A 12138-nucleotide genomic window follows, 5' to 3' on the forward strand; every position below is an offset into this window, starting at 1 on the left:
GTGTCATTCCTTAAATTATCTTTCCTGGCCCTTATATATTTTGATAATCTTTTAGCTCCTCATATCTGCAGCCTTTAGTGAGTAGCATCATTAAAATATGTATAGTGTACAGTAGAATTGAATAGCTTCCAGACAGTGAATAATGTTTTGAAGATTACACGTTCAGTTGACTGAGGACATATGACATCCAAGGGATTTTGTAGAATATCTTTCGGTAGCAGTAATTACCAAAGTTACGGTTAAGGATGGTATTAAAATTTTTTCCGTTTCGTGGTACTAGAAATCACAGATGATTCCCAGTTACAGTTCTCAGAATGGAATTATTTTACCTTTTATTTAGGTTTTTGTCCAAGCATAAAATATTGCCAAGGAGTTGTTTCAAAACACATTACTATCCTAATTATGAGAGCCGGCAAGCATGTTTTCCTTCTTCTTTTCTGCCTTCTTTATCTGTCTGTAGTGCCCCTCTCCCACCGCCCCTACTGTAGGCCTTAACAGCCAAGAACAGAAGTCAGCAATATGGGTCTGGTACTATGTGTTGCCACTAGAACACTTAAGGGCAGTCATTTTGAATTTGTTATGACGGGATTTAATTTGTTATATAGGCTTTTCAGGGGGAGTTGGCAACATCCTGGATAAATTAATTATTTTGCTAAATCTTTTATACTTTGTGGGTTTTGTTTTTTTTTTAATTTGGTTGCACCGGGTCTTAGTTGCGGCAGGCAGGCTCCTTAGTTGTGGCTCACTGGCTCCTTAGTTGTGGCGTGTGAACTCTTAGCTGCAGCATGCATGTGGGATCTAGTTCCCTGACCAGGGGTCGAACCCTGGCCCCCTGCATTGGGAGTGCAGAGTCTTAACCACTGCGCCGCCAGGGAAGTCCCTCTGGTTTTTTTTTAAAGGTAATTCTTGTTAGTAAATAGAAAATGGGCACTTTAAAGATGAACTTGTAATATTTTGCCATATATTCTATAGACTATTACTGTTTTAGAGTATTAACATTAGCTTAACCAGATTAAACAATCTAGTCTTTATTTTCTGGACTGCAGATGGGGGTGTATGATAGTACCTGCCTCATGAGGACACTGGGCTAGGGGTGTGGAGCAGACGGCTGAGCGTTTCCCTCTCAGCCTGGCCCGGGGCAGTGCTCAGTGCTTGAGCGGGGTGGGGCTACTCGGTACCCGCCAGTCCCGGAGCAGTGAGACCCTCAGACCAAAGAAGTCACTGTAGCTGCAGCAATGAAAATTTTGTGTCTGTTATTTTTGTCGTCTCTGGGCTCAGAATGATGTCCAGAGCACCCTACAAGTTAACAGTTTTTTCTTGAACTATTTGAGCTTTATCATAGTAGTTAGACTGATTTCGAATTCAGACCGTCAGAGCTGTCCAGTAAAATAGATGTCTTAATCACACATGCTTATTCCTAAAATGTGTATACGTTTCTTCAGCCACTTTGATGTGAAGGGGAAAACTACATTTTAGGATATCTATTTAAAACAATCACAACAAAAACAACGTTTTTATTAGAGGACTGTTTTTTGAGAGGAAAAGATGCCTGCTACTTCTGCATTTTATAAAATTACTGATATTCCAATAGTTCTATTTTAAAACCATGGAGGAGGCACAGAAAAACATATTTTAGTAATAAGACCTGCTCAGCCTGTGCCATTCATGATCTCTGCATAGTTAACGAAGCACTTACCGGGAGAGGCTCGCATACGGGGTAGAGGTCCTGGCCGCGTCCGTGCCCAGCCTGGCTTTTTTTTTCCTTCAGTTGCTTCCTTGCTGTGGCTCTGGCTGAAATCACATGAACAGAGTTGCTTGGCAGGTTTTGTTACCCTTTCATCCCTGGAGGATTTTATTCTTGTTGATCCTGACGCATGGGTTGGAAAATAGAACCTGCGTATTTCTTCAGGGCTGGCCCCCTGCCTTATAAAACAAACAGCAGAAAACACCCAGCCCAGGTGAAGGGCAGCGCAGGGTAATTGTTGGATTCTGAAAGCTGGATGAAATCCTGGCAGTCCTGGGTCAAATTCTTTAAATGTGTTTAAAAGTAGGAGGCTAGGTTTGGTTATCGGACACTTTTTCATTAAAGGGATAAATAAAAGTCATTTAAAAATCTCATTTGATTCCTAAGTAGCATTCGGAGTGCTTCAGTGTGGCTCTCCAGAGGCCTGACTTCAGGGAGGCAGGTGCGCCCTGCCGTGCCCCGTCCTCCCGCGGCCGTCTGTGCATGGTTAGTAATGACTCCCTTTCGTTATTCTCCAATGGATACTTTTCCTCCTAACATCCTTCCTTTTCTGGTTTAAAAGGTCCTCCCGCTCGCTGGACCTCTCTTTAGGTTTATCCCAGATGTGTCTGTCGAGAATAGTGAAGCCAAGAGACGTGAATCACACCCTGCAGAGACTCTCACCCTCGTGGGTGTCCAGACACCTGAGCTCTTTATTTAGTCAGCCGAGTTCAGCTTTTCTTCACCTGCTGCGGTGACTCGAGATACCTGTTGCTCTTTTGCAGAACAGATGTTGCTGTTGCCCTAGAAAGATTTCTTAACTAGGCAGCTAGAACCTAGTCTCTTTAGTCTTAAGGGGACGCAGCATTGCTACACGTGTGACATGTGTGCCTTTTATATAGAAACAGGTCCGTGCAGCCTTTTAGTGGGGAGACCGTGTATATGTTTGCATGGAGTTGTTCACATTCTGTGAGTTGAGAGACTAATTTTATCAGACAAGAGTCAGGAAGGAAAGGCCACCCTGTCAGCTGCTGAAGTGTTGCTCCAACTCTGCCCCAACCCCAAGGGCTTGTTTTAAATTGTCCTGTGAGTGCTGCTGAACTGGCCTGGCAGGTCCGTCCCTGGGGGAGGAGGATTGGCGCTGGATTTCACCTGGACCTCACAGGCTTAACCTGGAAAAAAGCAGTGGAGGAACCTGAGAAAATGATGCGGAGAGTTGCCTGCGTGCAGCTTTGTACTCCCATAGCTCTAAGGGAGACACAGAGTAAAACCAGCCATGCTGAACGGAGTGTTGTAATAAATGGACAAAAAAACAGGCTTAATGTATCAGCTTCTTTTTTTTTTTTAATTTACTTTATTTATTTATTTTTGGCTGCATTGGGTCTTCGTTGCTGCACGCAGGCTTTCTCTAGTTTCAGTGAGCGGGGCCTACTCTTCTCTAGTTTCAGTGAGCGTTGGCCTACTCTCATTGCGGTGGCTTCTCTTGTTGCGGAGCACGGGCTCTAGGCATGCGGGCTTCAGTAGTTGTGGCTCACAGGCTCTGGAGCGCAGGCTCAGTAGTTGTGGCGCACGGGCTTAGTTGCTCCGCGGCATGTGGGATCTTCCCAGACCAGGGCTCAAGCCTGTGTCCCCTGCACTGGCATGCGGATTCTTAACCACTGCGCCGCCAGGGAAGCCCTGCATCAGCTCCTTATACTGATGTGATTCAACTAAAATTTTTGAAAGATCAAAATCCTAATAAATAAAACAGACATAGAGCATAAACATGTAAATTACAAAAGAGGCGCTGTGAATACAGTGGGGTGTTTTATGTTTCTTAAAGCCAAAAAGGAGCTGTCTTCTTCTGCTTTTTAGGTTAGCATAAGTTTTTTTTCTCCTTCCTTTACGTGGTGTGATGGGCATTCTCACATGTTGTAAGGAGTGTGAAGTTCATGACCTTCTAGAGGAGCTATTTGGCTTTAAAATTTCACTCCCTTTCATCCTGGTTTGAAATATTTCTTTAGGTCATGTTCTCATTCCTTCATTTAGCAATTATTTACTGAACATCCCTGTGTGCAGGACCCTGGGCTTAAGACTCAGCTACAGCCATGAAAGATAAAGACAAAACCTTCCCATTTGGAGCTTACAGTGTGACAGAGGGAAGCCCTGTTTTAAAAGTCAATACACACATACAGGCATACGTTCATTTATCATAAGCCATGAATACAGGAAACAGGGTTCTGTGATAGAGAACAAGCAAGTCTCAGAAGTGGAATTTGGGGGTCAAAGATGCATGTAATCAGTTGTTCATCACAATTATTATTTGTAGGAACAAAGATTGAGAAACCACTATTCCACTTGTTTGTGATATAAATATACAGACATAGTAGCATATTACTCTTGATTCTGTTTCCTTCAGCACTTTCCTACTGGCCTTTTTTTTTTCAATATTTAAAAAAATTAACATCCAGAGGTCATGTAAATATACAACGTCTAGTCTGCTTTTCTATTTAACATATACTGAGCATATGCTGTGTTGTCGAAAACTCTTAACATAACTGTATACGCTTCCTTTTTAGGAATGTATTATGATTTATTTAGCCATTTCCCACCTTTTTTGGACATCTGAGGTACAAGTCATAAAAGGAAGCAAAACTGTTCCCTGTACGGGAACAGTACACATAGAAAAATGGGAAATCCAGGTGTTTTCTACTTTTATAAGCAAAGAGAGGGTCAGTCCCTTTGGGCCGCTGGCCTTTGCAGCAGCCCCACTCCCTTTCTAAAGCCCCCCCGCCCTTTAGTCCACGGAGGAGAGCCCCTGTCTGGCAGCTGACATCGTGGCAGAAACCTGCTTCCTGCCCTGGTTTTACTCGCCTCCAGGGACGGGCTGCTCCACGCAGGGCCCTGGGTTCCAGCAGAAGCCTGGTGAGGTCAGGCATGACCCCAGAACAGGTGCTGGGCCCGTAGCTGGAGGGAGGGCCACGTGCTGCCGTCCCCAGGGGCTGCCCGCTCAGGTCCAGGCAGCTGAGTCCTTGAGGGGTGGGTTTGGTATTAGTGGATTTTTTGAATTTTGGAGACAAAGAGCAAAATATCTCAAGTTTTAACGTGCAAGGTTCCCGGCTCAGTGTTGTTACTAGCAGCTGATTCAACTCTAGGACTACAGCTCGGGTACAACACACCACAGCTGTAGGCAGGACAGGGCCCACCGTCACACGTAGACAACTAAACAATCGTGTGCAGGGAAGGAGGCTGCGGACCACTGGCACGATCAGTCAGACCCGGGCAGCAAGAGTGGTGGAAAGAGGCGCAGAAAGCCCGCGGGGGAGGAGGGTGAGGGCTGTGACGGGGCAGGGGAGCAGATACGCTAAGGAGGGTTATTGACGCCAGAGCCCCAGCCCCAAGCCCCACCGGGCCTTATCTACCACCTGATTCTGTTCCTGCAGATCCTTTTTCCTTCTGTCTCCAAGGAGGACAGCCCCCAGGGGAAGGCTCTGCCCCAGTCTCCCACAGCCCGGGGCTTCCCAGGTGGTCTTCCCCTGCAGAGGGGCTGTTCCCCTCCCCTGGCCTCCTGGCATCTCTGTTCTCCAGAGGCAGCCCTGGCCAGACGCCATACCAGACGCCCCCTGTCTGTGCACAGAGCTCCTCTCTGTGGCACCAGCCTCAGGCTTTGTGGGTCTTTACCACCTTAGAAAAAGAGCCGACTTTGACCTAGAGCTGTGGGTTTTGGACACAGAACCACAATAAATAACCCCAGCTAAGGCAGCGGCCAAGGAGAGTCAGCAGACGGTGACCGGCTCCTCTGTGTGTTAAGAGGTGCTGGGAAAGCTGTGGCAACTTTTAAGAAAAAGAGCAGTTGCGTGGCTTTTCTTGTGCTGAGAATGTTTTCTATGAGAGAGATACTGGGCGTGGACTCGGCCTACGGCCGTCCTCACCGCCCAGGTTTGTCCAGTGATCCAGCAGGGCTGTGTATCCCTCAGATGGTAAGGGGCAGAGACCCAGGCAGAGTCTAGAGAAGTCCACGAGAAATCCAGAGTCTAGAGAAATCCTTATGCTTTCTCCCTTCCACGAGGGGGCACAACTCCCAGCGAGGAAAATGCAGCAGCGCGTACTGTCATCCCTCCCTGTCGGTTGGGGGGCTGGGGGGATTGGCCCAGGACTCCCGCATATACTGAAATCCGCACATGCTCAAGCCCCTTATATAAAGTGGTGTAGCGTTTGCGTATAACCGACACCCATCTTCCCGTTTACTTTAAGTCATCTTCAAGTTACTTATAATACCTAATATAATGTAAATTCTATGTAAATAGTTGTAAATACAGTGTAAATGTTACGTAAATAGTTGCTGGTCTGTGTAAATAGTTGCCAGGACCTGCACTGGTACGTGGCAGCTATTTATATAGTATTCAAGTGTTGCTTTTTGGAACTTTCTGGAAAATATTTTCTTCCCAAATATTTTCTGTCTGAAGTTGGTTGAATCCATGGATGAGGAACTCAGGTTATGCGATGCTTCAGCTTAGGGAAGCTAGTTAGAGACACGATGCTGAGGGCTGGAACTTGGAGTTCCATCCGTGTTAGGAAAATGCAAAACTGGTGATGGTTGAGTGTTCAGTGCCCAGCTCTGGGCTCCATTCCCTACGGCGTTACCCTTAATTCTTGCCTCAACCCGATCATGCTGGGAGTTCAGTTTATCCCCATTTAACAGATGCGGTAACTGAGGCCAAGGTCTAGGCAGAGGGACTCTAGAGAACCCACAGGAAGAGGGAAACAAACCCCCGAAATGGATGCTGGCCCACACACTGTCCTCAGCAGTGCTGGCTCCCCAGGGAGCAATTGAAAATGCAGATCCCCTGTGGGCATGACAGTGGGCAGCTGCAGCCCAGGAAAGAGCCGAAATGCAGGCTGTGCCTCCGGAATGGTCCTTCCCCTCTCCTGCTGGGATTTAGTCCATTTACCCTAATTGGCCAACTTCCTAAACTCTAGAACAGTGGTTCTCAAAGCCTGGTTCCCCCACAGGCAGCATCTGCATGACCTGAGAAAACATTAGAAATGCAAATTATCGGGTCCCACCCTAGAACTCCTGAATCAGAAACTGGCGTGGGTCTCAGGGATCTCCCTGGAGATGCTGATGTAAGGTCAAGGTTGCAAACCTCTGTCTGGAATGTGAGATCCCCCGGCCTCTTGCTTTTAGCCTTGGCTCAGCTGTGTGTGAGTCTCACAGGCTCTTATTAAGTCAGTCCTCATGAGATGAGCCAGCAGTAGGTGCTCAATAAGTATTGCTAATGATCCCTTAAACAGACATTTCCTAAACGTCCACCCTGTGCTTGGGTCTTTGCATGGGGCCCCTGGAGGTCGGGTCCAGTGGGGAGGCCTGTAAGCTAAGAAGCCCAACACAATTAGGAAGTGGGAGGAACCCTGCAGAAATCCAAGTTCCTAGACACCAGCCAGGGCCAGTCTGGCAGGCAGGCCTGCTATGCTACCCTGTACACAGAAACTTTCCCAAGCAGGACTCGGGGTCAAAAACTGGCCAAGCCAAGGTGCAGGCGGGGAAACAACAGGAATTTCCCAAGAGCTTGAGGACCCGTGGTTGGGCTAAGAGTGAGGGCCTGAGGGTAGCTGCTTTCCACGTGGTGACGGAATCTGTCGTCTTCTCTCTTTCGTCCTCTTCAGTGTGGGGCTGCCTTCCAGGAGGACGACGTCATCGTGCTCAATGGCACCAAGGAGGACGTGGAAACGCTGAAGAGAAGGATGGAGGGGAGGAGGCTGCGATCCAAGCTGGGAAAGGTACCGGAGTCCTAGGCTCAGTTCCTCACCTTCCCGAGTCTGGGCGCAAGTCAAGTCTGCAGGTTCTGCTCCAGAGCCTGTCGCAAACCCGCCAGCTGTGCTGCTGGTGCTGGTTCGGGGTTCACTGCGATCAAGGTGTTTTTATGACCAGGCGGGCCTGGGCTCTGGAAGATTCCAGGCGGCCTTGCTGGGTCGAGCTCAGTGGTCTGCCCTGCGCTCGGCTGCCTCATCGGTGAAGGGGGGCGGGGGTTCACGCCACCTGCGGGGGGCGGGTGTGGGCAGGAGGGTAGAAAAGCTCAGGCCTGTGAAGTGCGTCCGGAGGGCAAGGCGGCCACCACGATTGCTGCGCGGGCACTGCGTGTAAGAGGCTTGGTGTCACACCTTGTAAAACTGAGGAGGAGTGAAAGACACCACCCCCAGCACCTCTGCAGAGCCTGTGCGGCCCAGGTTTGAACGTCCTAGAGATCTGGGGGGAGCCCGGGGCCTGTGCTTCCCACCCACTCCTGGGAGTGCAGATGCAGATGCGCACACGCATGCAGCCACACACACACGCATGCAGACACACATGCACACGCGTGCATGCGCGCGCACACACACATGCAGACACACACACACGCACACCCCCTCCCTGCACTCCCTGGAGCGAGGAGACAAGCAGCCTTCCCCCCGTGGAAGCCGCTGCCTGGCCGTCCCGAGCCTCCCCTGGCCGCGGTCTTGAGTGGCGCCCCGGCGATGCTTGCTGATGCCCGGCGCTCTGGGTCGGGGGTGCTGGGGTGAAGGCTTTGCTTTGCGCCCCAGGTTTAGAACCACCTTCCATAAGCAGTGGAATCCGTGCTTAATGATCTGATGTGATGAGCAGGCTCAAAACAGTTGATCAGCTAAGAAATCATTCAATGTGTCATTGATTCTGGATCCAGTAGTAAATTTGGTTCAGGGTAAATGTGGGAGAAACTTCATGCCATCAGAACTAAGGCAAAAGAATGCCTAAAGTATTAGAAAATTAGTTTCAGTGTCTTGAGGACATAAAGTTGTGAAGAGAAATAGCCTGCCTGGTTCTGTGCTACTGGCTGCATTTACCAGTGATGTAATGATTAAAGATTTTTCAGCTTTTTCATTCTTTAAAATCATAATAGAGGAAAGTGCAAGACCGTATCACCCTGGAATAATATATAATTCATGGTCGTGAGGCTTTAAAAAGCTGAGAATATGATAGCTGTATCGTTATTGTGTGTGGGCCCAGAATTCTCAGAGCCAAACCACTGGCATTTCCTCCTTTGATAGCTTCACTTAGGTAGAAAATAGATAATGTGTGTGGATGGTTCTGTAGTACAAGGAATTGTGCCCAGCTTTTGTGATCAAATACCAGTAGAAGTGCTCCGTGAAGCGGTCTTGTACAAGGTTATTGCAATATTCATGAGAAAGAAAGAGACACTCTGTCATTTAAAGGGGCGAGTTCGGGTTTAGAAGCGAATAGAAGTTTGAGGTATTTTTGAGGACATTTACCAACTTGTTCTTTGTTGCTACTATTGATCAAGTTCAGTTTTTAAGAAGCACAAAAGGGAAAAATTGTATTTTAATGGAAGCTCCTAGAGACATTGGTATGGTCATTAGCCGCCTTCTTACTTTAGTGAGCTGTCTCCTCTGTCCCAGGCTTCCTGCCAAGTTGTTCAAAGCCCGGTGGAACTAACACACCCCTCTCCGGAGGCAGGATACTTCCCAGACCTTCTGGGAATGCTTCCTAGAGACGGCTACCAGGAAACCAAAATATTTCCCCAGTATACCCGCAGCTGGAGACAGGGCATAGCATTTCCTGTCTAAGGCCTCATTGCTCGTGCTTTTCAGATAACCTCAGCTCTGAATGGAGGGCTTAGAAATAAGCAGCTTTCTGCATTTTTTTTTTTTTGAAGGATGACGTGTTACCTTCACAAATGTGAATGCATGTCTTGCATGTGTGAAATGAACAGGATGTGTTTATGTTTTATGCAAGTGTTACAGATCACGTAGCATATACATATTACAGGTTCAGGGCCACTGCCTGAGCAAGGTCTTTGATGTTTTCTAGTGATGGGAGCCTTCAGAAACGTTTAGGCTGCGTATCTTTAATGCCACCTTTTGCATGCTTAGGAAAACGGCATGTTTAAAGTAAATTCTCTGAGTGAACGTAAGTCCTGTTTGTCCTTTCTGTGATTGAATTAGCTGTGTGGTTTTAGAACGGTTTGTTGCATTCCTTAAATTTTTGCTGACCAGTTTAACGATTATGAGCGACAGAATTCTGACAGAAGTGATCCAGAGCTGAGGAGAATTGGCTCAAGTGTTCCTTAGTACAGGCCTCAAGCCCTTATAGTTAAATACACAAGTGTCAGAGCAGTTGGACAACTTTGAAGAAGTCTTCCTGGAAAGGTTGAGATTCGGTACTGGCTGGACTTACGTTATCATCCAGGTAACTGCTCTTTTGTGTGCAGTCGTCACCATTAACACTGACTGTTACCACTGAAACCTGTCCTCCGCATTTAGATTTTTTGAGGATGTGGTTTTGGAATGTAACTATACAGCTGAGCAGATCTCTGCGGATGTATGTCATGTGAGGCCAGAGTGCACAACTGGAAACACGTGGGGAGGCCGAGGTTTAGGGCAGAGGATCAGAGTCCTCTTCAGCGGGAGGCCTGCCCTGAGTGACCCGTGTTGGCCTCTCACTGGGCTCCCGGACTGGCGGGAGCCACACTGACACCGAAATCAGTGCATCTGAGCACGTGTCCGCCCCTCCCCCCACCCCCTTTCTTTTCACAGAAAACAAAGAAACCCAAGGTGGCAGAGTCTCTCTCAAAATCAGATGTCAGTGAAGGTAAGATGCTCAAAGAGGTCCTTATCTTAGCAAAAATAAGGCCATAGGCCTGTTTCCTAAATAAGTTCCTGATGTTGTTTTGTTTTGCTTACTTTGTTCTTTCACAGAAGCCCCAGGACCATCAAAAATGAAGACAGGGAAGCCCGAAGAAACCAGCCTTGATTCTCAAGAGAAGAAAACCACCTTGCCTCCCAGAAGTGCAGGTGGGTCCTATTGAGATGGCAGTGGGCCACTTAGACAGCTGGGAACCTGCGTGGGTGCGTCACGGTTTTGCTGGCGCGAATTCGAGAACTCAAGCTCGTCCTAATGGTGTCTCTGAATAGTTCACTGAGCTCTCTTGGCGGGTAACTAAGAAACAGTTGATTCACCTTAGAGCAGGAGCCCTCTCGGGACAGAAGGGGTGCGGGCACAAATGCCAGTTTTCCTGTGGAGTCTGCACTTGGTGCCAGGCTAACAAGGGGCGCCGAGGCCTGACTCAGGCGTTCCCTAATTTAAGGCTGGGGCTCGCTGTGCACCACGTGTGCACTCGAGCCGGCCTTCCTCCACCTGCTCTTGACCGAGAGCCGTTCCATTTGGTGCATAGTCCAGAATTTAGTGCCTTTGCCTGGAAACTCACTACCTTTAGCAAAGAAAATAGTATTTCACAAAGAAGAAAAGCACAGATTGAAGAGGTAAATAAAGGAGTGTGTAATCCTGTGGTGTAATCGCCCTCCAGAGTGTTCATGGGTTCCAGTACCCCGACACACACCTCAGCCACCTGGCCTCGGGGTCTGACGTACGTCATCCCCAGAGCTGGGACCAGTGCCGAGAATATATAGCAAGTCGTGATGAGTGTGATTTTAGATACAGTAGCTTCATTTGTTTTTAGGACTCGGCAATTGAGATAACGTATTTCAACATTCATCCCCAGAAAGCAGGAGGGAAATTCCTGGGATTAATGAACTTCTGAGGATGTGACATCTGGAATAATCTGTAGTCCCAGCTTTGAAGTTCTGGGCTGTTCATTTTTCCAGCAGCGCAGGGGAGCTCTTCCGGAAAAGCCGGGAAGCCTCCGTGTGGAGCCACGAAGAGGTCCATCGCCGACAGCGGAGAGTCAGAAGCTTACAAGTCCCTTTTCACGACCCACAGCTCCGCCAAGCGCTCCAAGGAGGAATCGGCCCACTGGGTCACCCACACATCCTACTGCTTCTGAGGCCCAGGGCGCGGCCTCGGCGCGCCCCACAGCTCGGAGCCGGCGTGGCAGGGCAAGACGGGGGCTCGGTGACCCTGCCGGCCCCACCCCGTCACCCTCTCCACTCACCTCCCCCAGTGCGCGTGGACCCGCCCACGGCCGAAAGCACGCTGGCCGCACTATTTATGCTTAAAATAATTAAAGATGCCAGATTCCTCACGGGTATGTGGTTGGCTCATTTTGACTCAGACTCTTATGGTTTTGCTCGCGGTGGTTAATTAATTAAACAAGCCAAGTGAAACCGAACTTGAGGAAGGGCGAGTTTGAAGTGCATTCCGCCTGCAGGGCTGTGGACTGTAGGAGGGGTCGTCTTGGCGCCAGGGAGGGGACTGAGGGGGCTTCCTTGCTGATCGCCTTGATGAGAGAGGAGGTTTAGTTGGCACCCGATGATTTCGTACGAAAATAAAGTAAGTCTAAAGTCTGCTCTTGTTCTCATCTCTGTATTTTTCTCCTTTCTTCCCCGAACGTTGAGTAAGAAAATTGCAGCCATTGCACTGATAGCGATTGTAGTTCTATGACATCATGTCAATTCCACTTTCTCTCTCAGCAGAAGATTATAAAAGGGGGAAACTGTGCATAAAA

At 48.5% G+C, this 12138-nt stretch overlaps 1 protein-coding gene across 3 annotated transcripts in view; it reads left to right on the plus strand.

The window, feature by feature from the left end:
- The window catches only part of RTF2 (replication termination factor 2), a 40218-nt gene extending 28239 nt beyond the window's left edge, over nt 1-11979 (plus strand). Inside the window, exons 6-9 of one of the 3 annotated variants that reach the window (XM_082670062.1) lie at nt 7370-7483; nt 10271-10325; nt 10433-10528; nt 11339-11979. In XM_082670062.1, the coding sequence (XP_082526188.1) occupies nt 7370-7483; nt 10271-10325; nt 10433-10528; nt 11339-11517 (444 nt within the window). In that variant the 3' untranslated portion in view covers nt 11518-11979. Of the gene's footprint in view, nt 1-7369; nt 7484-10270; nt 10326-10432; nt 10529-11235 lie in introns of all 3 variants that reach the window. The other 2 variants (XM_082670063.1, XM_082670064.1) reach the window with 2 other exon arrangements.
- Nucleotides 11980-12138: the final 159 nt, after the last annotated feature.

The sequence above is a fragment of the Grampus griseus genome (genome assembly GCF_964374135.1).
Source record: "Grampus griseus genome assembly, chromosome: 14".
NCBI classification, from domain to species: Eukaryota; Metazoa; Chordata; class Mammalia; order Artiodactyla; family Delphinidae; genus Grampus; species Grampus griseus.